Source organism: Aegilops tauschii, chromosome 1 (genome assembly GCF_002575655.3).
Source record: "Aegilops tauschii subsp. strangulata cultivar AL8/78 chromosome 1, Aet v6.0, whole genome shotgun sequence".
NCBI classification, from domain to species: Eukaryota; Viridiplantae; Streptophyta; class Magnoliopsida; order Poales; family Poaceae; genus Aegilops; species Aegilops tauschii.
In genome coordinates this window covers 484688532-484714036 of record NC_053035.3, presented here as the reverse complement: position 1 = coordinate 484714036, position 25505 = coordinate 484688532, and the positions used below count along the sequence as shown (strand labels likewise).

Sequence of the window (25505 nt, the reverse complement as noted above, 5' to 3'; positions counted from 1 at the left end):
AATCCAGTAGGAGGCCATGCACGAGTCCCTCGCACCTACACAAACAAATAAAAACCTCGCAACCAACGCAATAAAGGGGTTGTCAATCCCTTCACGGTCACTTACGAAAGTGAGATCTGATAGATATGATAAGATAATATTTTTGGTATTTTTGTAATAAAGATGCAAAGTAAAATAAAAGGCAATAAAAATAGCTAAGTGTTGGAAGATTAATATGATGCAAAATAGACCCGGGGGCCATAGGTTTCACTAGTGGCTTCTCTCAAGAGCATAAGTATTACGGCGGGTGAACAAATTACTGTTGAGCAATTGATAGAATTGAGCATAGTTATGAGAATATCTAGGTATGATCATGTATATAGGCATCACGTCCGTGACAAGTAGACCGACTCCTGCCAGCATCTACTACTATTACTCCACACATCGACCGCTATCCAGCATGCATCTAGAGTATTAAGTTCATAAGAACAGAGTAATGCTTTAAGTATGATGACATGATGTAGAGGGATAAACTCATGCAATATGATATAAACCCCATCTTGTTATCCTTGATGGCAACAATACAATACGTGCCTTGCTGCCCCTTCTGTCACTAGGAAAGGACACTGCAAGATTGAACCCAAAGCTAAGCACTTCTCCCATTGCAAGAAAGATCAATCTAGTAGGCCAAACCAAACTGATAATTCGAAGAGACTTGCGAAGATAACCAATCATATATAAAAGAATTCAGAGAAGATTCAAATATTGTTCATAGATAAACTTGATCATAAACCAGAATCCATCGGTCTCAACAAAAACACACCACAAAAGAAGATTACATCGAATAGATCTCCGCGAGAATCATGGAGAACTTTCTATTGAGATCCAAAGAGAGAGAAGAAGCCATCTAGCTAATAACTATGGACCCGAAGGTCTGAGGTAAACTACTCACACATCATCGGAGAGGCTATGGTGTTGATGTAGAAGCCCTCCGTGATCAATGCCCCCTTAGGCAGGACGCCGGAAAAGGCCCCAAGATGGGATCTCACGGGTACAGAAGGTTGCGGCGGTGGAATTAGGTTTTCGTGGATGCTTCTGTTGGTTTGGGGGTACGTAGGTATATATAGGAGAAAGAAGTACGTCGGTGGAGCAACATGGGCCCCACGAGGGTGGAGGGTGCGCCCCCCTGCCTCGTGCTCTCCTCCTTGCTCTCTTGACGTGGACTCCAAGTCCTCTGGATCACGTTTGTTCCGAAAATCACGTTCCCGAAGGTTTCATTCCGTTTGGACTCCGTTTGATATTCTTTTTCTGCGAAACTCTGAAATAGGCAAAAAAAACAGCAATTTGGGCTGGGCCTCTGGTTAATAGGTTAGTCCCAAAAATAATATAAAAGTGTATAACAAAGCCCATTAATCATCCAAAACAGAATATAATATAGCATGAAGCAATCAAAAATTATAGATACGTTGGAGACGTATCACATAACAACATACGTTGTTCCCTTTGTCATCGGTATGTTACTTGCCCGAGATTCGATCGTCGGTATCTCAATACCTAGTTCAATCTCGTTACCGGCAAGTCTCTTTACTCGTTCCGTAATACATCATCTCGCAACTAACTCATTAGTTACAATGCTTGCAAGGCTTATAGTGATGTGCATTACCGAGTGGGCCCAGAGATACCTCTCCGACAATCGGAGTGACAAATCCTAATCTCGATCTATGCCACCTCAACAAACACCATCGGAGACACCTGTAGAGCACCTTTATAATCACCCAATTATGTTGTGACATTTGGTAGCACACAAAGCATAATCTCATAGTCATAGGAACATGTATATGTTATGAAGAAAGCAATAGCAACATACTAAACGATCAAGTGCTAAGCTAACGGAATGGGTCAAGTCAATCACATCATTCTCCTAATGATGTGATCCCATTAATCAAATGATAACTCATGTCTATGGCTAGGAAACTCAACCATCTTTGATCAACGAGCTAGTCAAGTACAGGCATACTAGTGACACTATGTTTGTCTATGTATTCACACATGTATTTTGTTTCCGGTTAATACAATTCTAGCATGAATAATAAACATTTATCATGAAATAAGGAAATAAATAACAACTTTATTATTGCCTCTAGGGCATATTTCCTTCACTTTTTCCACAATTGTGCTTCAAAGTAGCACCATGATCTTCATGATAGAGAGTCTCCTATGTTGTCACTTTCATATACTAAGTGGGAGTTTTTCATTATAGAACTTGGCTTGTATATTCCAGTGATGGGCTTCCTCAAATTTCCCTAGGTCTTTGTGAGCAAGCGAGTTGGATGCACACCCACTTAGTTTCTTTTTGAGCTTTCATAAACTTATAGCTCTAGTGCATCTGTTGCATGGCAATTCCTACTCACTCACATTGATATCTACTGATGGTCATCTCCATAGCCCATTGATACGCCTAGTTGATGTGAGGCTATCTCCTTCTTTTTGTCTTCTCCGCAACCACCATATTCTATTCCACCTATAGTGCTATATACATGGCTCACGCTCATGTATTGCGTGAAAGTTGAAAAAGTTTGAGAAGATCAAAAGTATGAAACAATTGCTTGGCTTGTCATCAGGGTTGTGCATGATTTAATACTTTGTGTGATGAAGATGGAGCATGACCAGACTATATGAATTTGTAGGGATAACTTTCTTTGGCCATGTTATTTTGAGAAGACATGATTGCTTTATTAGTATGCTTGAAGTATTATTGTTTTTATGTCAATATTAAACTTTTGTTTTGTATCTTATGGATCTGAACATTCATGCCACAATGAAGAAAATTACATGGATAAATATGTTAGGTAGCATTCCACATCAAAAATTATGTTTTTATCATTTCACTAGTAGAGAACAGGGTACTAGTCCCGGTTCCAGAGGGCGTTTAGTCCCGGTTCTGGAACCGGGACAAAACAAATGGTTCTAAAGCCCAAAACCTTTAGTCCTAGTTTGCTTACGAACCGAGACAGAAGGGGCTCCACATGGCCGCTGCGGGGCGTCCAGGCAGGAGGACCTTTAGTCTCGGTTGGTAACACCAACCGGGACCAAAAGGCAGCAACACGTCAGTAGCTCGCAGGCGCTGGGATTTTGTTTTTTTAAGGGGGGTTTAGGGGTTTTGGAGGGTTAATTTAGGGTTTCATATTGTGTTAGCTAGCTACTGGAGAGAAGTGACCTCTCTTTCTCCGTGCTTCGTCGACGCTAGCTACTATATATAGAGAGAACCCAACACGCTAGCTAGTAAGCAAATGAAGGAACCATTAATTACACAAGATCGTCATGAACATATACAGAGAGAAGTGACCTCTCTTTCTCCGAGATTGGTCGAACAACAAGTTTTCGTATATCTATCCGACGCTACTACATATATACAATATAACATCTCTAGCAATCCCTAACATCTAAAATACATTTTAATTTCCACATGGTACTCTCCGTCTTTATGTATGACGTGGTCAAGAAAGAATCCCGCCAATTCCTCTTGAATTCCTCGTATGCGATCATGTGGAAGGGGTTCATCCCGCATCTGCCACATCTAATTTAAAGAAGGGGGTCAATACAGATATATATGAATGAAACTCAATACAATTGATGGTAATAAAATAAAATTGTGAATATTATTGTTTACGTACTTCAAATTATTTGTCAGAGTAGCCCCGCTCAGAGGTCGAGTGGCGGATGAACTCGCAAACGTAGTATCCATATAAATTATTCCCGCCTTCGTACCACAAGCACTTTACGAGAAATTGAGTTGAATCAAACTGATAATCAAGCATGATAAATGGTATTGATGAAACTAGAATCAATAAGAGATGCGCAGAACTAGCTAGTACTACTTACTTTCAGGTGTGTAAATCGCAGCTCCCTCTGCAGTCCCGGAACCATTCCGGTGAATTCTTCCAAACCCTGCCAGACAAAGAGAAAAGGCTTCTTGTCTCAAAAAATCGAGGATACTCGATCTACATGGTTAACAAGCTACAGCAAAAGGTTGTATGTCCAGACATTCCCCGCGGATAAATTCTTCCTTCGATTTGATTACCTCTTCGACATGTTTCACATGACAAAGCTGGATTTTACGTTCTTTCGCCTTTATGCCTTGTAAATGAACTACAGGCACGAGCAAATATCTTATATCTCAGTCGCGGACCAGTACTTTATGCACGAGGCCTTCTTGGCAGTCTGCACAGAGCACCGTGAATATGTGTGGAACTACATCGCCGACTTCATGATTGCCAATAAGGACAAGGAGACTATTCTCCTGCCTTATCATCCCATGCATGTAAGTCATCCGCGGATATCCTCTGTGGCACATACATACTTCCATAAGTTTCAATCATTCCTATGCACGCGTGGAGGCTAATGTGAGGTGTACTTATTTTGCGCAGTGAGGGGCGCGCTGTCCTCATGATTCTTTACCCCCGATTCTCCCACACTTTTCACTTGTACTCGTTGAAGAACATAAAGAAAAAGGGTTACACACACATCAAGAGTGTTGTCGACAGTGTTATCTTAAGTAGCCAACAGGGTTGGGAGATCGTGGTCAAGAAGACAAAGAATCGCGCCCCCTGCTTCGGCCAGAAGACCGACTTCTACTGCATCCAGCAACCGAATGGTAGTCTCGGTGATGGATTCTACGTCATCCACCACATGCTGGAGTACAGAAGGGATCGGCAAAACTTCACATGTCACCTAAATCCGGCGATGCAGATATTCTGCAATGGGCCAAGAAACTAGGAAATGTACCGGATCATCGACTCCGAGCTGAGTTCCATCACATCCAGTGTGAACTTGTCCACCTCATTATGAAGGAGGTTGTCGAAAAAACAGGGACATTTTACGAAGAAGGGCAAATGTCGCGGGAAGACGTACGAACACACGTAGCGGCTCAATGTCTCGACCTGAAGCCGTTCACACAACTCGGGTCCTTCCTCCCTCATTTGGACGGATGGCTCAATGTCTTGACCTGAAGCCTTTCACACAAATGTCGCGGGAAGACGTACAAACACACGTAGCGGCTCAATGTCTCGACCTGAAGCCTTTCACACAACTCGGGTCCTTCCTCCCTGATTTGGACTGATGGCACGACATGTTGGAGTGATTGACGATGACAATGTGTCCATTTAGTCACTACTTTTTCTATGGCGAAATTTTTGAATGTATGCACGATGAAACTTTGTGATGTAATTAAACCGTCCTCCTCAACTAGTGTAGATCACTCTAGTTAATTAGTTTGGGTACGATGAACTTTGTTATTTATGTTTACAATATGTTGCTTCTATTTTTGCTAACTCTGTCTCTTTGTGTTGCTCAACTATATATTATGTTGCATATTATCGATGAATTCATCATGTGACGATGCAGGTATAGAGATCATCGATGGTGAAGAAGTGCTACGCCGTGTTCGTAGGGAAGGTTCCTGGAGTGTACGATGGCCAGGGTGTCTGGCTCAAGTGTCGGGGTTCTCGGGCAGCAGCCAGAGAGATTTCGATAGCAGATGCGAAGCGGAAGCTAGTTACTTGAGGTTCAGGCTTGCGCGAGAGAGGGATCGGTACCGGCGCCTGAAGTACTATATTATCACGCTCTTGCTCGTAGTGATCACTCTTCTCTTCTATATCATATATTAGATATAGATGATGAAACATGTGTATGTGATGACCATGCGGTTGCTTGTATTCGAGACATGTCACATAACCTGTATCGCTATATCGAGATGATGATGAGAGGCATCATTTGTGTTGGATGATGTGATGACATGATGAGACTATTATGTGTATGATATCATGAGAATATTGTTTGTTGAGGATATGATTAGACTACTATATAAAACCTGTACAAATACAACGTAAATACGTAGCAGAAAAAAATATGCGTAACGTTAGCAGTAGCGCTGGTTAACAAGAAGCTGTAGCGCGGGAAGGTTAGGGATGCGGGATAGATGCCAAAGCTACAGCTGTATAGCAGTAGCGCTGCTCAAACAAATGCTACTGCTAAGTTGGGATAGCAGTAGCACTGGTTTAACCAACGCTACTGCTACAAGTTAGTTTTCGCGCCGTAGGAGTAGCTACGGCCGTGCTACTACTAGGCAAAAACTCAGCGGTACTGCTAGGGTTTTCCCTAGTAGTGTAACAACGAGATCGGTCCTTACTTCTAAAATGCCAGGGGAGTGTGGCAAGCTGATCCGATATCTCCGCTGGTCTTTATTGTGGTGGCCGACGAGTTAGTGGCCATGCTTGATAGGGCCAAGGACGCAGGCCACATTTCTGGAGTTGCGGCAAGGGTGGTGCCGAACGGGTTAACTCACCTGGAATACGCTGATGATGCGTTGATCTTTGTTCGGAACTCGGAGGAGGAAATAATCGACTTCAAGTTCCTTCTTATGTGTCTTGAGGCTATGTCAGGCCTTTGTCTCGCGAGGAGACCTAGAATGACAACATAGGTCAGCACATACGATAAATTGTGAATTGGGCTCCATCCCAGTGAAGTACTTGGGTATGCCCATCTCAAATAGGCCGGGCGCTAACTATTATGGACCCTTATCCGGTGGTTGATAAGATGTTTGGCCGCATGGAACCTTTGCAACGAAATATGATAGCCTCAGGACGCCTGGTTTTGATTAACGATTGCCTCACAAATATCTGAAAGTTCATCATTGGATTGTACCTGTTACAAGATGGCAATGACGACAAATTGGATAGGGTAAGATCCATAGTTTTTTTGGGCTAAAGAACACGGAAAACAAAGATATCATATGGGCAAATGGGAGCATATTTGCTCTCGAAGAAAGGGCCTAGGTGTGATAAATACTCAATATGAATTGGTGCCTCATCGCAAAAAAGGGGGCTTTGGCTTTACATATTCCATGCTAAGTACTTATCGAAAGAGGGACCAGACTTTTGCTTGAACGCAAAGCTATCCCAGTTTACCAAAGGGGTGATGAAAATAGAACCGTTGCTACGATTGGGTACTAGGTTTCAAGTTAATAAAATTAGGGTTGCACTTTTTTTGTTAGAAAAACAGTGTGGTGATAGGACCCTGATCGAGCGCTACCCGAGTTTATTTGCCATATCAGAGCTCCCCGAGGCGAAGGTGGAGGATGTCTAGGTGAATAATCGATGCCCCTCGCCCCCCCCCCCCCCCCCCCCCTCCTCAGATTTTGGAGATCCCTCAGGAGTCCACGAAATGCACGAATTGGATAATATGTGTAGATAGATTGCCAACCATGGGGTCTCCCATTGGAGGGATGAGGTCACTTGGACCTTAGAACCCTCTCAGACTTTTTCGACTCGATCCTTATGCAGGGAGATCTTCCGCTTAGCTACACCATGTGACTTAAGTTCAAAAATTCTATTGAAAATATACTTTTTTCCTTTGGCAAGTGGCTAGGAATAGAATCCTGTGTCGCGATTGGGTGAGAAAACATCATGGCCCGGTTGACGGCAAATGCGTATGGTGTGGAGAGGATGAGACTGCGAGTCTGCGACCGTACCATCTTCCGTTACATTGTTGCTATATTTGCGTGGAGCGGTCTTCGTGCGGCCACGTGGTGTAGGTGGAACCCAAGCAAATTTTCGGATGTGTATCGGTTGACCAAAAATACGGATGTCCAGGATCGTAGGTGGCCTTGGGTTGGCGTTAGCCTGGTCCCTTTGGACTGCGCGCAATAAAGCTCTTATGGAAGGCAAAATTTTCAGCCACCCGGCTGACTTAATGTACAAACTGATGGTCTATTGCAGCTATGGAAGGTTCTGGCGAAACCATGGGAGCGAGGAATGGTGGACCAACTCGCAGGCAGCCTTCATGCAAGGTGCTCTGAGCTTCGACGTCTGGGAAAGTGGGATACCACCGGCTAGAGACCCACATGTCTTGCAGCCAACGTATCTCCGGTGTGAACATCGTCCAGCGCGTTGTGTCGCGGACTTGGGTCATGAGTGACATTGTATCGAACCTCCCCTAGCTTTTTATTCGTGTTTGTTCACTTTCATACTCTTTCAGACTTTGCTAGACTTTGTAAGGGCCTCAGTTTAAGGCCGGGCATGCGCCTCCGCTCTAAAAATAAAACTTATATGGGAAAAAGGTCTTCCTGCGAGCCAGTGCCGGCGGACCATTTTTTAAGGCTGGGCTTGTGTGGTCGGTGTTCATCATCCTGATTTCATTGACCACATCATCCGAGTGGGTGACAAACCCAAACTGATTTCGACACGGATCACCAAATCACCCCACCGGCCGAGACACTTTTTGTCATCTAACGGGCAACACCAAATGTCCTTGAATAGTGGGCCATGTGGTCTGGACATCCAGAATATATCAAACAAACCGGAAGCAAAGGTAGGGATGTTTTGGGGGAGTTCAAACACGCCAACTCAACCTTAAACCCCACCACAAGCCCATATTTCCTCCGCTCTTCCCTCTCCATTGGACAAGGGGTGGACATGTGATGAATATGGTTGAATGGCCGGCGCCGGCTTGGTTGTCCGCGGACACATCCATAAATATTTTATGAGGTCCCCAGTTTGGTTAAACGCATTGGAGTTGCCCTTAGACTGTTGTGCCAACGGAGGCGGCATTAGACCGGTGAACTACGACAACAACAATGTTCAACTTTAGTCTGCCCCATCTTCATAGACTTTCATGGCCCGCCACTGACGATACTACCACTACCTTTCAATAAACAACTCCAAATTATAGTTTTTTATTCGGTGGCTTTGTATAGTCTCCTTTTTACCCATTTCTTGCTGCTGTGATGATAATGCATACGAGCCAATAATATCATGTTCATGCGCATGCCACACATACGTTTTAGGGTACGCTCGTGCGAAAGGAACATCCTATCACTTAGCGCGTGCGTAAAGGACTGAGACGTGAGTAACTTACGCGCATGTATGTCAGGCGTGAGATCACTAATTGCCGATATGTACATTGTCCCTCTAATTGACATCGCATGCACATGTAAATTAATTTTCACTAAGTACATATGGTGGGTTCAATTGATCGTTCGTACATATAGAGTAGTACGTGCTGATGGTGATGCCGACCTACCTATGTACCTGCGCGCGCGAAACAACATATTTGAGCTAAGCAGTGACCACACAAAGGTGACGCTGAGCATGACGACACCAACATAGCTATAGCAGCTCCGAGCTGTCAAAAGATAGACAAAGAATCGGTCGGCAAGCCTGGTAAGCTATCATCAAAAACAAACAACCAACAGTTGATAATGTATCTCCTTATTCTATTATACTATATACTAAAAGAAAAATATGGAGGAAAAATAGAGCCACCACACCAGTTTTGTTATGTACAGCACCTGGTCAAGCATGTCACATACATATTGTTAAGGAGTCACGTATGCAGGTAATAAGACGTGCAAAGCAGTTCCCAAAATAAATAAAAAAGGGTGTGCATCACGTGGTCATGTGGAAAGCAAGGACTGCTATTTTTTTTAACCAAAGAACGATCTTTCAACATCAAAAAACGATAAAAGGCCTGGACGTCCGTAATTAAAGCTGCTTGGCAAGACAATCCAGCATCAGCATCCATATTTTTGCGATGACCTATACTAGCACGTTACATGAAAATATAACCATACTAACTGCCACACCATGCGAGATGATGACATCGCCCCTAAATGTCCGGACGGATGGTCCAGACATATTTTGCCATCATAAGATAATACTAAATGTCCGCGAATAATGGGCCATGCGATCCAGACATCTGAAATTCTTAAAACTAGAACCAAACAAATGGGAGGCTTGGGGGACTTTGGACACGCCAACCCAACCTTGGACCCCAACACAAAAATCCAATTTTTCGGCCTCCACCCCTCTCTTTCCATTGGACAATAGTTGAATGTGGTTGGATGGCCGGCGCCGCTTCGCTGCCCTCAGATACATCCACGGAGATTTGATCATGTCCGTTTCGGTGAACCCCGTTGGAGTGCCCATAAAATATTGTGCCCACCGAGGCGGCATTAGGCCTGTGCTCCGTCGGCTGCAGCACGGTGGCGGGAGCTTCACGGGCCCGATCTGGGCCTGGCCGGGCAGTTGGCCTGGCGTGCTCCTACTGCTAAGTCCGGTATGCTACCGCCTGAGCCGGTGGAGGTTGTTCCCTCCCACGCGGCTGCGGTACTGCCGTCCCCTGTCTACCGTTGCTTCGTTTAGGTACGATCAGCCTTGCAGCGTTTGCCATGGTGAGACGTCAATGGTGTCCTCAAGACTATGGTGGCGCATGTTGGTGGACGGCAAGCATGGTGGAGCCGACGGTTGGTCCTGGGTTGTGGGTGTGAGGGGTCGGGAGAAATCTTTGTCGGGTCTTGCCGGCACCGACGCGGTAACATCTGGGGACGCTGCCATCCTTCTTAAAGGGTGTCGGGTGTACCTCTCCCCCCACTCCCCTCCGTGTAGCGGGAGAAATCGTAGGATCCGTCGGGGTAGCAGCGTCGTAGTCATCGCAGTCCTTCTTGAAGGTGTTGCTTGGTACACGGCAATTCAGAGGCATAGGAGCGTGGTGGAATTCTCCGGAGGGCGCAGTAGTTGCGGATACCATTGCTTTCGTCGATCCGACGCTATTGGCATTCTTTCTCTTATTTTTCTTTTAGGCGTGATTGTGCTGTTTACCCCAACGATGATCAAACAGCTGTATCGGATGGTTGCTATATTAATATAGCGGGGCGAAAGCCTATTCCGAGAGACAACAGTGCATAGCTTTGATCTACCCTATCTTAAAAGAATTTCATCCTTGGCCACTGACGACACTACCACTTTTGCATTTTAAACAGCGATGCGGCGGATCCCATCTGAGGCGGCGGGGGCGGCTCCTCTCGTGCGATCCAACGGCGGCGGCTAGGACGGCGAATCCGGGCTGTGCAGCGGGGGCCGGAGCACCATCGCCAGCGGAGCGGCGGCCCTGCATGGACGGCGGCGGTGGCAGCGCCCCATCCGGTGGGGTGGGCTGTCCTGGTCGTGATGGTGATGGCGGTCACTGCGGATCCAACGCCCCGTTTGGATCCGTCGCGGGGAGGCCTTCCACCTACCGGCAGCGCGTGGAGGGACCGGTGAGGAGATGCCGGATCTCCGCCGGAGTACCGACGGCGACATACGTCTTCGTGGCGAGGTTCCGCTCGGTTCCAGCCAGCCACGAGGTCGGGAAGACGTGGCTTCCGGTGAAAATCGCGCCTGACTGCAGTCTTGGCGGACGATGGCGGCGTCTCAGACGTCGTTCCCTTCTGGAGGCATCGTCGTTGCAGGTCACATCAACCTGATCAGGAAGTTCCGGGGGAAACCCTAGATCTGGGTATACTGGATCGGACGATGACGGTGCCTTTGGTATCGTTCTCCCTCATGGGGGCATCTTTTTGGAACAAGTGCTGGTTGGAGGGGACAAGAGGAGGAGCGGTGTTTCCTCTGCTCCTTTGATGACGGCGGATCTCGGCGGCGTGGCGCAGTGGAGACTCAGCGCCTGATGAGCGGAGAAGGACACGCGCAGGAGGGTGACGCTGCCTGGCGTCATGGTGGCGTCGGCGGCAGTTAGACCGGGCAAGGTTGATGCAGCAGTACAGCTCTGAAGAAGGATTGGTGGCAGGTGGCTGCGGCGGCCTCATACCCGGCAGGGCGTCCTGGTTGAGAAACACACCAGACTGATGGGTGCCCATACCCGGCAGGCATCTTGGTTGGGACCTCAAGTCTTAGATGTTAGGTTTGGCTGCGAGGTCTGTTTGGTATTAGGCCAAGACTTTCAGCGCCCCTACATCAACTGGATAGGGATAGCGACAGATGTTGCTTAGTTTGGTGGCTTTAGACTTATTGTTGTATGACTCTGTAAAGTCTTGTGTCAATAATTAATAAAATGGCCGTATGCATCGTCCAGATGCAGAGGCCGGGGTCGTCCTCCTTTTCTAAAAAAACAGCGCCTGATTATTGATTTTTATTTGGGGGGCTTTGAATAGACTCCCTTTTACCTATTTCTTGCCGCTGTGGTTATAATGAATCTAAACCGAAGATATATATCATGTTCATGCGCGTGATGCACGTACGTTTTAGGGTACGCGTGTCGAAACGAACACATCTGATTGCTTAGGCGCGTGCGTAAGGGACTGGGACGAGAGCAACGTACGTTCACGTATGTTAGGCATTAGATCACTCGGTGTGACTGTCTATCTATTAATTGCAGGTATGTACGTATCAGCCGCTGTAATTGACATGGCATGCATGTTAATTATTTTTCAGTAAATTAGCACGTGCTCATGATGATGCATAGCTACCTATAGGGTCGCGCTATTCATCACTCATGGTGAAAACTAATTATTGTTCACTCCCTCTATTTTAACATCACTGCGCCATATTTGTAGGTCCTGTATTTTTTTTGTTCTTATATAGGAAGTCAAACGAGAACATAAGAAAATATATATCGGCTGTAAGAAAAAGTTTGATGTGACGTCAAATTACGAACGTAAAAGCATAGTGTACGATATACATAAAAATGTAAATTTTGTGGTCTTCTGACTAATATTCCGATCTTTTTGTGCCAAATTTTACATAGTGAATCAATATTAACATAATTGTTTGTATACCAAAAGTAATTATTTAGTGAATGATCGTAACAAATACTTCCGGTGCAAAACAATTTATTCTACACCCGAAGTTCTGAATAGCATTTCTATCTATTTTTACATTTGAGTGCCCTTCTTACACACAAATTATATATTTATTACGTGTCAAACCACTTGTTCAACAGGACCAATAATGAAGTATGCTAACGACCCACAGCCGCCAAGTCGCTCCTCCTCCTCCAAGAAAAAAAAACTAGGGTTTCTGCCTCTCGCCGGCGCCGCCGCAGGTCCGCCTCGCCTCAGGTGGCCCTAGGGCCATGGGGGCGCAGTGGATCCTGCCAAGGGCCGGCGGGAGGGCTCTGTTTTCAGACGTTTTTTCCTGTCTTGTTAGGGTTTGTGTCCTGTTCAGGAAGGCGAGACGGCGGCGGCTCCTGAAGATGGAATAAAGGTCTCCCCGCCTAGGCCCCGTTCCGGCAGTGCATCTAGCATCGTTGGTGGGCGTGTGGAGGTGTGTCTCCGGAGGATCTGTCTTTGGTGGATTTGCTCGGATCTCGTCGATGTTCGTCTACGTTTGTGTGTCTTCGGGTTGAATCCTTCCAACCTACGTTATTCTTCATCAGCGGCGGTTGCTGTTCTGGTGCGCTGGTCCTATGAGGCCTTAGCATGACGACTTCCCGACTGTCTACTACAACAAGTTGTGCCCGACTCCGGCGATGGAGGGGTGATGACGGCGGCGCGCCTTCGGCTCGCTTCAGTGCTTGTAGTCGTCGCTAGGTGGTCTACGGATCTGGATGTAATTTTTATTTCTGGTGTTCGTTGTACTGCCATGATTGAAGATGAATAGATTGGAAGTTATTCCGCAAAAAAAATACCACTTGTTCAACACGTCAGCTAGACTATCATGTCGATTGATAAGTTGAATCCCAGTCCTCAGCTAGCCAAGCAGTAACCACACGAAAGGTGACGCTGAGAGTGACGAGAACAGCATAGCTATAGCAGCTATGAGAGGACAAAAGATAGACATATGCATAGATGCCAAGTTTTCCGAACTCAAATCCTAACGATTAATATCAGATCTTTCTCCTTGTTTTTAGTTTGCGGGACATATATCCTCCTCCTTTTGTATCTTTCTTTCATCTCATCTCGTTGGATCAATCTATTGTTTTGTGGACCGCACTGGACCGAAATGCTTTTTTAAGAAAAGGAGGAGGACCCCCAGCCTCTGCGATGCATGCAGCCACTTTATTAAGTCTGAAGTCCCGTCTAGGCAACAACTGTCGCAGTTCTATCCGATTGATGCAGGGCTGGACCGAAATGCTACAACATATATAGGCAAGTACGTCTTTGTAGGAATGACAGTAAGATTTCATGAAATTTTTATGAATTCACAATTCAATGCCATGATCTTGCATGATGTGATAATGAATAAGTAAAAGTAATGTATTAAGGCCTTATGTAAGATGACACATCCAGTTTCATTATGAACTATCTACCACCCTTTCTTCTCTCACCATAGACGACCACTAGCATCTCCTCTAAATGAATGTGAGTAAATCGGTGAGAAGTGTTAGGGAATAGTGTTGAAATATTAAAATTGCCATCTTTATGCACGAGTGGACAAACTGCATGTATAACCATATCTATGTCTATACCAGTACAAAAATACCCTAAAAGGCAGATCCAAACCATGTCATCCATTAAACCATGTCGATCTAATGATCTACATCATACCAATGGTGAGCACCTCAACACGTTTAACACACAGTAGAAAAAGAAACTGGTCCACGAAATTCATGCAAAAGAAACTGATTTCTTTTGTGATAAAAAAACCTGTCCAAAAAAATGGGAAAAAATTCAAATGTTTACTAACATGCAAAGTTTGGTGATAAAAAAATTTGTCGAGGTATGTACAAAAAAAATCAATGTTCATAGTGTGTACTTCAAAACGTTTAGTTAGTTAATACGGGCATTTGCACCTACACGTTTACTAGTCGACAAAAAGGTACCCCAGGCACCGGAAATGCATGGGGGTACGCGAGTGCGGGGGCAGTCATCTGCCAAGTCCTGCCGCCCGCTCGTTTTGGCTCGCGATTCGCATAGTAGTTTAATCCCGCACGAGGGCAAACTAGAAAAGAAAATCCCTCAAAAAGTTTTTAGCTTCAATGATTAAACTTACGGTTTTTGCATCTAAAACTACCAAGTTTCAACCAGCTCTAGAGATATAATTGCAAACAACTTTTTCTGTCGGTCGTCGTCGAATCAAAATAATTGATTTTTATCGACCGCTCGTACTAAGTGTCAACGTTGAAACTGAACATATTTTTTTAAAGTCGTCAAATACATTAAAATATATCTTATTTGAAAGCACTGGTCACGAGAAACGTGAATATGAAAACATAATTTAATTTGGAAGTTTAAAAGATATAGAACTTTGAAAATCGAAAGCCAAAATAAAAAGCATGCACCAGGGACATGCGTGCCTCAGCACTTGTGTGCCACAAATCCTTGTCCACCAAGGTAGGTACTTCGTGAGGATAAGGATGGACACGCTACCCAATGATCCTATTGATCTTAATTGGTTGATTAAAATAATTAAGTTGTTGATAAACTAATAGAACTTGAGAACCAAATATGTAGTTAGATGGTTATGAGGGCAGTGGTATCCTCAACCTACTAGGGTTCAAGACATAGACTTAGACACTGGTTCTCAGATTGTTCTGGTTATATTCCAGGCTTTCTGGCGATGTGTGTTTAGTGCAAGGAGACGTTCCCGTCAACTACGAAGACGTCTGTGGCGACTTCGTGAATCCCAAAATGATGTACCAGCTCAGTCTCCAGGAGGTGATAATAGGAATAGAATGTGCGTGCGTGTGTTCATATGGGTGAGAGTGTGTGCGTATGTATGAGTGTCTACGTATGTACTATATTAAAGAAAAGAACTAACCGAACTTGTAAGGGTTTGTTTCATGCTCAAGGACTTTATGGCTTAGTAAGTAGGAAGACAAACTTAGAGCCTCTACAACCACAATTGCTTACTTCGGTTGCTCATAGGTCCGTGGACGTGTCCGGTCAGTATCTTGGCACGTCTGTTTTGGATCCTCATTTTTCTTGCAAAACAACCACAGTCCTTATATTGTCCGGTCACGTGCATATGATTGGTGAAGAGGAAGACAATAAAGAGAAAGAAAGAATAAAAAAAGAGAAAAATAAGTTCGTGGTTGGCAAAATCCTACATAGCACCCTGCCTGGACACGCCTGGACATCTCCTATCCTCCACATATATGGCTTGAATATGGGGATTTGCAGACTGCTCGAACATGCCCGGACAAAGTCAGGATTACGGCTGAGTGGTTTTTAAACTTCTTTCTCCTGCCTGAACAGTGACTGGGTTGTCCGATGGGACGTTTTAGGGCTCCGGTTGGACACGTGAAGTACCCATGGGTATATCTACATGCATACTCTGAAAAGTACACGTGCAGCACGCATGCAGGGGACGCAGAAAGGCCAGCAAAGCAGCAGGTGTGAAGAGCATTCTGCCATGAAGAATCAATCCGATTAAGTGACCTGATTTGAGGGAGGGAGCCGTACGTTTATGTGCTGAGGTACGCACCGTGACGTCATCCTATGTATATATGTGTGTGTGTGTGTGTGTGTGTGTGTGTGTGTGTGTGCCCCCTCTATAAAAGGGGCCGACTCCTCCCGTCTGCGTGAGTACTTAAATCATCCTCACAAGAAGTCACAACTCACAAGTGATAGCTAGCCATGGAGGTAGAGCAATTGCTTCACATGGCCAACGGCGACGGAGAGAACAGCTACGCCACCAACTCCAGACTCCAAGTAACTACCGTCCCATGCATGCATGCTTGTTCTCCTTCAGCTGCTTTGTTCTAGGTTGAACTACCTGTACTGAATATTTCCGTTAAGAAATTAATGGAATGTGTTGTGAGCCCGGTTGGGGAAAAAAGTGCATGCATTTATTGCCTTTTGCGTCCAGATGTGCTCGATCCATTAATTATTTGTTACTCCCGCGCGAGCAGGAGAAGGCCATGCTTGAGACCAGGCCAGTGCTCCAGGGCGCCGTGGTGGAGCTGTACAGGTCACTGCCGGCCAGGAGCACCATGGTAGTCGCCGACCTCGGCTGCTCGTCAGGGCCGAACACGCTGCTGCTTGTGTCGTTGGTCATCGGCACAATCTCCGACCACAACCGGGAGGCAGAGCAGGAGCAGCGCCCTCCTGCTGCAGCCATGGAGTTGCAGTTCTTCCTCAACGACCTGCCGGGGAACGACTTCAACCTCGTCTTCAGGTCACTGGATCGGCTGCAGAAGCTCACAGCCGATAGGAGGCCGCAGTACTACGTGGCCGGGATGCCGGGTTCTTTCTACACCAGGCTGTTCCCATGCCGGAGTGTCCACCTCTTCCACTCCTCCTACTCCCTCATGTGGAGGTCCAAGGTGCGTGCGTACAAACCAGTTCGAGGCATTGTTTGAGCTCAAGTGAAAGCCGTGTTAAAGCTGCTTGGGAATCTCTTAAACAAACTCACATGATTTACTCACTCATTTCTTAGGAAGAAAAAAAAATTAATATACTTTTCCAAACAATCATGTCTTGCCACAAGGTGCAAGAAGCCAACTGCGACTAGAGAAACCAGAGGAATGTAAACTCTATAATGTGGAATATTGGTTGTTGAAAGAAAGAGACCACTTTTAGGGATCAAGTGCATTAGCCAATTACTATTTAGCCCGGTGCTAAAGTTGCCACTGGTTGCTACCACTCACTAGGGCTCATATCAGTTCAGTTACCGTGGTCTTGGAAGTACATGTGAGAAAAAGGTATTTCAAATCCTACAAAAATCCATTTTACGTACACATATGGACATATAGCACGTGTGTATAAAGTTTAACATATAGGTATATGTCTTTTCTGCCGTAGTTTACACACACAAAAAAAAAACAAATGTGTAGATCAAAGATTGACTTACTATTTGCGCAAATTTGTATTTCTTTATGTCACTTATTAACATATTTTTGAATAAGATTGTGCATAGATGCAATATATATTCATGGGTTTTTGGAATTTTTAAGGAAAAATAAATTTGTATACATACCAGTATATTGATTTTGTCCAACTAATCACATAAATATATTAATTCCTTTATGGCTTCCGAAGGTACCGGATGAGCTCTCAGGAGGTGCTTACCTGAATGAAGAGAGCATATACATTGGCAAGAGTACTCCACCTGCTGTGATAAAACTATACAAAGAAGAGTACCAAAAGGACCTGTCATTGTTCCTGACGCTGCGGTTCAATGAACTTGTATGTGGTGGGCATATGGTGCTAACATTTCTAGGCAGAAAGAGCAAAGACATGTTGTTACATGGTGAAGCAAGCAGCATGTGGGACTTGCTCGCCCAAGCTCTTCTCTCTCTAGTGCTGAAGGTATGCTCTATAATGTGCAGACCCAATGCTAAAAATAAAATAGCTAAGGCCACGACATGCTTACAATAACTAGAAGAAAATAAAATTACAATAACTAGAAGAAAATAAAATTATATATGGCCACCCTCTACCATCTCTGGCCCGATGATAACAATCGGCATGGTGGCTATAACGATGATATGGTAGCTGATGGCCACGACATGCGGGTTAAGAGCACGAATTGGTGACGTTTGTGAAACTTGGACACGTAGTACTCTAATGCCTAGCTAGCAGTGGCAGCGGCCAATCTCGATAACATTATATTTAGGCATGACAGATAATGGATAAAGGCGGCAGAGGGTCCTTCCATGGAGCGTTGGAACTTATACGGTTGGAAAAAATGTAAAGGGTGGTGCCCATATGAATTGTTGGAGCCAGGCATAGCACACATCGCTGAGGAGAAATAGAAGTGCGTCCAAGTCTGCATGGTCTAAAGTTATTGTGACCATGGGTATTTATATTTGGGAGGAAAACTATTTATATTTAACATCTTAAAACATGCATATGAATTGATGCAAACTTTGTAAAAAGTAATATTTTTTTGCAACGTGTGGCAGGGCCTTGTGGAGAAGGAAAAGCTGGTCTCTTTCAACCTTCCTTTTTATGCGCCATCTGTGGACGAAGTGAAGACCGTGGTCGAGGAGAACAATCTCTTCAATGTGGAACACATGAGTGTGTTTGAATCAAGCTGGGATCCACAAGATGATGACACAAACGATGATGTCGTGTTGGGCTGCACCAGTAGTGGGTTGAATGTTGCCAGGTGCATAAGGGCGGTGGTGGAACCGCTGATTAGGAAACACTTCGGCGAGGCCATTCTTGATGATCTGTTTATGGTTTATGCCAGCATGGTTTCAAAGCATCTCAAGAAAGCGAAGGCCAAGTACCCTATAATTATCGTCTATTTGAAGGCCAAGCACTAAGAAACTTCTCAAGTGTCAATTTGAATAAATGCGGGGAGTTCAGTATTTCCGGTCCATCGCATATTATATGTAAAAGATGTTTCGTTGATATTTTGTACGTATGTAAAAAGAGTCAATTCCATGAATTTTATGTCAACCAAGTACGCTAGAAACCCTGCCATTTAGAGAGTTTTTACTGTACCCTGGTACTCCCTAACAAGATGCAGGAGTGCCAATAAATCTAACCATCCATCTGCATGGGTATTTCTAGACCTTTTCTCTGGACTAATTAGTTTTTGTTTTTATCCCATTCGAATTAAGCACATTGTCCGCGACGATCTCACACTGTTTGTTCCCGGCCCGTCGCGCTGGCTTTGTCTTCCCCATTCCTGCTCCCCTCATGAGATGCGTCCAGTTTGTTCACCGCATCAACAATTAAATCAAGAAACACTCTATCCATCTATACACATGGATTCCTGTTAATTCCAGATCAATTGAGTTGCGCCGTACGAGGACTGTGCTCCTCGACAGACATCCGCGAAGGGCATCCTGTGCAGCGGATGCGTCACCGGCCACTTCGCATAGGCACAGCCATCGGCGGCAGCAATTGAGCAGCTTTGCCTGCTCCTAAGCCCCTCGGTGGTGGTGGCCCCGCCACGTACGATCATCATATTCGTTTTGGGATTTCTTTTTGTGAAAGATATTGATTTGGGATTGCACTGGATTTCTAATTAATTAATACGAAATTTGCAATTATCGATACTAAATAAATCACCCATCAATTACCATTTTACCTTTCCCTAAAAAAGAGATTACCATTTTACCCCTAACATCAAGGTACTCCATCCTATTTTGTGAGCTAGTACTCCCTAGGACTTGTGTTGGAGTACCATCTAAGGTTAACCGTGAGATTAAGATGGATGGATGGCTCACATTTATTTAGGGGTACCGTAAATGAGCTCACCATTTAATATGTAAAAAAAGGGTTCGATGATATTGTACAAGAATAAGAATGTATGGCTAGTGGGCAACATGGAAAAGACATTTGTATAATTTTATGCATCTACTGTTTGTGCAAACGCCAAGAGTTCAGGATCCTAATTTGTGAACCACTGCCCAAGAGAATGTTTTTTTTTTCAAGATGGCTGCTAAGTTAATTAGAGAAAACCGAGCGAAAACCAGATTGCCTAGTTAATTATGAAGAACCAAGCGAAAACAATCACAACCGCTGAGCTGCACACATAAGAAATTCCACGCACAAAGCTCGAAGGAGGGCCCCGACGAGACAACACGTGTGCGCCATCGTGATCCCTTCTCCCCAGGAGGCGTCATCGCCACCCCTAAACTCTGAGCAAACAACTCCGACTTCAACGTGGGTGATCCTTGACTCAATCCACACCAATGCGGACGCGTGAAGCTCCATGAAGATCTGCGCAAAACACAGCCACCTGTGGCCAAATAGCGCAACTCCGACTTTGACGGAGAACTCTGAAGAACAAATCCAGGCATGGCTGGTGCCGCAGAAGATCACCGAACGGGCCATCTGTAGCCAGTCATCGTATACCACAAGGCTCCACCCTAGCAGCTTCGACTCAACAACAACCAAAAAACCGAGGCAATACGACGGACACACCGGAGAAGAGATGACTACCGCAACCATTGCCGCCTCATCGACATCGCTCCCACCAACATCGTTGCCGCAAAAGTCTGAACTCCACAATCACCACAAACCACCGGTCACGCTTGCTGATGCAGAGCTCCGAGACTAGGCCCCCAAGACAAAAAACGACACCAATGTGCCACCATCGTCCGAACACAAGATCAAGGGTTTCCTCTAGAGAGGACGCGACGGCGGGATCCGTGCAGGAGGGGTGCGACAGCAAATAAGCGATGCCTCCAGGAAGGTCTACGACGGCCACAACCGCCACCATTGCTAGTGATGGCATAAGGTCGAGACAGGGTCTTCACCCTAGCTGCCACACCACCTCGGTGGCACATCATCCCGCACCGGTGCCGGCAAGCCCACCAACTGTCACTGCCAACAAAGTTGTCCATCTGTGAAGAGGCACCGAGACCGCCTGAGCGAACCACACCTCGCGGAGTTAACCGGCGGTCAACCTCCAACAAGATGGTCCACCACACCACCTCTGCCCCCACCACGGAACAAGCCACATCGCAGCCAACTCAGCCACCTGCACTTCGCGGAGACTACCGCCGGCCCTCCCGCCGTGCAAGCCAGCAGCTTCGTCGATGCCTGACCAAAGCGAGACCACTACCAATAATCCTACACTCACAGGCAAACAATGGGCTTTTACGGAGGCCTTGCAAATTAACTTCTCCGCCCCCGTGAGTTTCAGGGAGGGTGGGACCCTTTCTCCCTTTAATCCAAATCAAATGATACCACGTGACACGTGAAACCTGTAATAGCAAAGTCCGACTTTTACCGTCCACTAACACAACTAACTCTATCCAGCTAATCTCCTAGATTCGCTCCAGACTCACAAAGACTAGTACTACTATTAACAACTCACGCATGAAGCTAGCTGAATAACACTAGATTTTTCTAAAAAGGCTTGAACCAATCGGAATCGCATTCAACAGGTGAAAATTGAAGCAGAATCAATAGATTTCAGAATTAACAATCGTACTGTACAAGCCGGGTTTCATTGTCATCAAGAACGGTTTTTTCATAGCTGGGGCTACGCGGTACCTGCTATCTATGCCGTTGGTAGTAGACTCCTTTTCCTTGAGATCTGAACCCGGACCTGTTACCCAATGCAATTTGCAGAACATGTGAACCATAATCTGTGCATGCTCACTGTAGCAGCTGTGCCAATGTCCCACCTGCTGTCCCTTCCTTTTCTCTTTTTTTTAGAGGAAAAGGGCTCTAAGAGCCCCGGCTCCATTGCATTGATCAATGAAACCAGACCAACCAGTTCTTACAAAACATCCACAAGTCTCAGGAAAGGCAGCACTACACGGCTACCAACTAAACACAAACTCTACTCTACAGAGCAAATTGAGAGAGATAAACTAGGAGTTTTTGCACACGGACTGCCTGATAGAACGCCCTGCGACAACAAGTTACAGCTTATCCATCAGGCTCATCGGCCCTGCAGAGTAGGTTTCCAGGGGTGGAAGGGGGAATCCACCGCGTTCAGGCGCAGCGCTCCTCCCACCGCAGCAGCTCCGTCCTAGCCAGGATCCGGCCACATGAGCAGGGAAGGCTCTCTCATCTTCTGCTCCAGTCTTGACACCAGTAGACGTACTCTGTCTTTGACAGGCCCTGAGTATAGAATCTCCCAGTTAGACAGTATAGCCACCATTCTCCCCCACACACCCTGCATATTAGACCACATAGCGCGGCCAAAATACATGTCATTGCGAAGTTTCCATAAGGCCCACATAGCTGCAGCCTGGTAAATTTTAAGAGAGGTATTTGGGTTGCTGTGCCACCACTCTAACATGGAGGCAAAATTAGCAATATTAGTCATGTCTGCTATATCATTAATATCTCTCCAAATCTCCTTCGCAACCACACAATCAAAAAAAGGTGACCACCCGTTTCATGTTTTGTACAGAACAAACAAGTCAGATCATCCACTTGCTGCCTCTTACTAAGATTATCTCTAGTGAGTAGCTTATTATTCAGAGCAAGCCAAACAAAAATTTGAACCCTAGGCGGGATTTTAACTTCCCACACTTTAGGTCCTTTGCCAGGGATAACCCCTCTAAAATTGACTATTTTATAGAAAGAACTAACTGAGTAAATGCCATTGGCCTCAATAGTTCCAAACCAATCTATGAGCAACACTCAGCAAACGGACATTTCTAATGTAATTGAACAGATCATTCCATGACTGCGTCATGTCGTGGGAAAAACATCTTCTGAAATTAATCTTCAGATTCGTTCCATCCCACACTTCTGCAACAGTCACATTATGTTCTGTAGCAATATTGTAAAGATTCCAGAATTGGGTGGCCAGGCTACTTTGACCACACCATTTATCTTCCCAGAATCGAATAGATTCACCATTGCCCACTTTCCAGGAGTACCCAATGTTAGCTGCTCTAGCAGCCCACATAACATTCTTCCCGAAAGGGGAAGCCCCATCTATATTACAACAAAAAATATTAGGGTTGCGGGTATCATATTTACTATCAATAATCTGTTTCCAAATCTTGCCCACCCCAAAGGGATATCTCTTGACCCAGGAAGCAAGCATACAAATATTAAAATCAGCAAGATTGGTTCCCAAACCTCCATACTCTTTCCTAATAGTAACACTCCCCCAAAGCAGCTAAATGATATTTGTGGTGCCCCTCATAGTTATCCCAAAAGCAATGGGAAAGTTGGGAGTTAATCATCTTCAACGCCCATTTAGGGAATTTAATAGTTCCCATTAAGTAAGAGGGGATACTGGCTAGACAGGCTTGCACTAAAATCAGCCTCTTACCATAAGATAGTAATCTCCCTCTCCATCCAGCTCCTCTTTTAATAATCTTATCAATAACAGGCTGCAGATCCTCTCTTCTAATCTTAGAGTAGTGAAGGGGGCTCCTAAATATTTAATAGGGAATGCCCACAATTTACAGCCAAAACACTGAGCAAATTTGACAGCATCATCATGGTCTATGTTAATATATAGGGACCAAATCACACTTATGAAAATTTATTCTCATCCCTGACATCTGCTCAAAGCACGACAATAACCACTTGAGATGTTTAGCATTCTCTAGGTTATTATCCAGGAATAACAGAGTGTCATCTGCATATTGCATACTGATCACTCCAGCAGGTGTATTAGGAGCAAAAATACCAGAAATGTAGTTATTGTCAGCTGCCTTTACTAGTATTCTAGTAAATACATCTGCAACTATATTAAACAACAAAGGGGAGGCTGGATCACCCTGCCTAACACCTTTACCAACGAGGAAATAATCACTGTTGGTGTCATTTATCCTGACTCCAACAGATCCTTTATTCAGCAGAGACTTAATCTTGTTCATCCACTTAGGGCTAAATCCCCTATTGTGCATGACCTCAATTAAGAACTCTCTATTGATTTTGTCGTAAGCTTTCTCATAGTCCAGCTTAAACACAAAACCTAGCTTATTATTCTTAGCAGCCGAATGGATAATCTCATGTGCAGCTACTATACTTTCTGCAATAAATCTACCTCTAATAAAAGCAGTTTGGTTCTGAGCAATTATATCATTGCACACAGGCCCAAATCTGTTACTAGTACATTTAGAGAAAATTTTAAAGCTACAGTTATTCATGGCTAGAGGTCTGAATTTCTCCAGCCTAACAACTTCACTTTCTTTAAGAACTAGAGTGAGTAGGGAGAAGTTTAATCTGTATAGATCTAATTCTCCCTTCTCCCAATCTCTAAACAAAGCAAAGAGATCCTTCTTGATGACCTCCCAGAATTGTTGGTAGAACAAAAGGGAAATCCATCAGGGCCTGGAGCACCTTCAGCATAGGATCCAAAAACAGCTTCTTTAATTTCTTTTTTAGAAAAAAGGAGCATCTAAACTAGCATTGTGAGCATCTGAAACTTTGCTATGTTGGTCCCAAAAATCATCCCTAAGATTAATATCTAATTTGTCCTGGAAACCAAAAAGCTTGCGATAAAAATCTACAGCAGTTTTCAGGATACCTGGAGTGTTTGTTACCATTCCATCTTCATTTTCCAGCATAAGTATTTGCTTCTTCCTCCTTTTCTGATTTGCCACAGCTTGAAAATATTGAGTATTCTGCTCCCCTTCCAGAATCTCTCTTTCTCTGGATCTCTGTCTGGATTTAATCTCTTCCTTCTTCCAAATCTCATTCAATTCTCCTGCAATACATTTAATTCTTTGTTTAGCGCTAGGAGAAAGAGGGTTAGATTCTGCAGAAATATCTAAACAATTGTACTCCGCCACCAGGCTTTGCTTATGTCTATTTTGGGCAGCCTCATAATTGAGCATCCAGCCTTTAATAGCTTTCCTGGTGACTCTGATTTTGAACTGCCAAATATCAATGGCTTTAGTGCTCTTACATTTAGTGTTCCAGGCTTTGTATACTATATCTCTGAAACCCTCCACCTCTAAGCACCATTTCTCAAACCTAAACATTTTATTCTTAGGAACAGGAATAGCTTTAGTGTCAACCATCATAGGAGTGTGATCACTCCCCACTCTAGGTAAAGCTTTAAGCTGAGTAGCTGGGAACATAGCATCCCAGTGAACAGTCATAAACACTCTATCAATGGCAGCCATAATCATATTATCTTGATTATTACCCCAAGTATATTTCCTACCAGAATTTTTTAGCTCTATCAGGCCAAATTTATTGATCCAATCATTGAACATATCAGCCCAGTGATGGTTTATTTGGCCAGTACTTTTATCACTAGCTTCTCTAATGAGATTGAAATCTCCACCTATAATAGTAGGACCATCCCAACCAGCTAGTATATTATGTAATTCATTAATAAGCTCCAGCTTAAGAGTATCATAGCTGGACCCATATATAGACACCAGTCTCCACTCTTTATGGTCTTGTTTATTCTTCAGGG

General features: G+C 44.7%; 2 protein-coding genes across 2 annotated transcripts; one reads left to right on the top strand and one right to left on the bottom strand.

Moving 5' to 3' along the window:
- Window positions 1–16310: 16310 nt before the first annotated feature.
- On the top strand, window positions 16311–18990 carry LOC109766533 (anthranilate O-methyltransferase 2-like). Its single transcript, XM_020325316.3, has 4 exons — window positions 16311–16402; window positions 16603–17016; window positions 17732–18001; window positions 18598–18990. Exons 1-4 carry the CDS (start codon window positions 16328–16330, stop codon window positions 18961–18963), a joined length of 1125 nt encoding a protein of 374 aa, XP_020180905.1. The 5' UTR covers window positions 16311–16327; the 3' UTR covers window positions 18964–18990.
- A 5469-nt stretch (window positions 18991–24459) lies between these two features.
- On the bottom strand, window positions 24460–25206 carry LOC141039169 (uncharacterized). Its single transcript, XM_073506484.1, has one exon. The coding sequence runs from the start codon at window positions 25204–25206 to the stop codon at window positions 24460–24462; it is 747 nt and encodes a 248-aa protein (XP_073362585.1).
- Window positions 25207–25505: the final 299 nt, after the last annotated feature.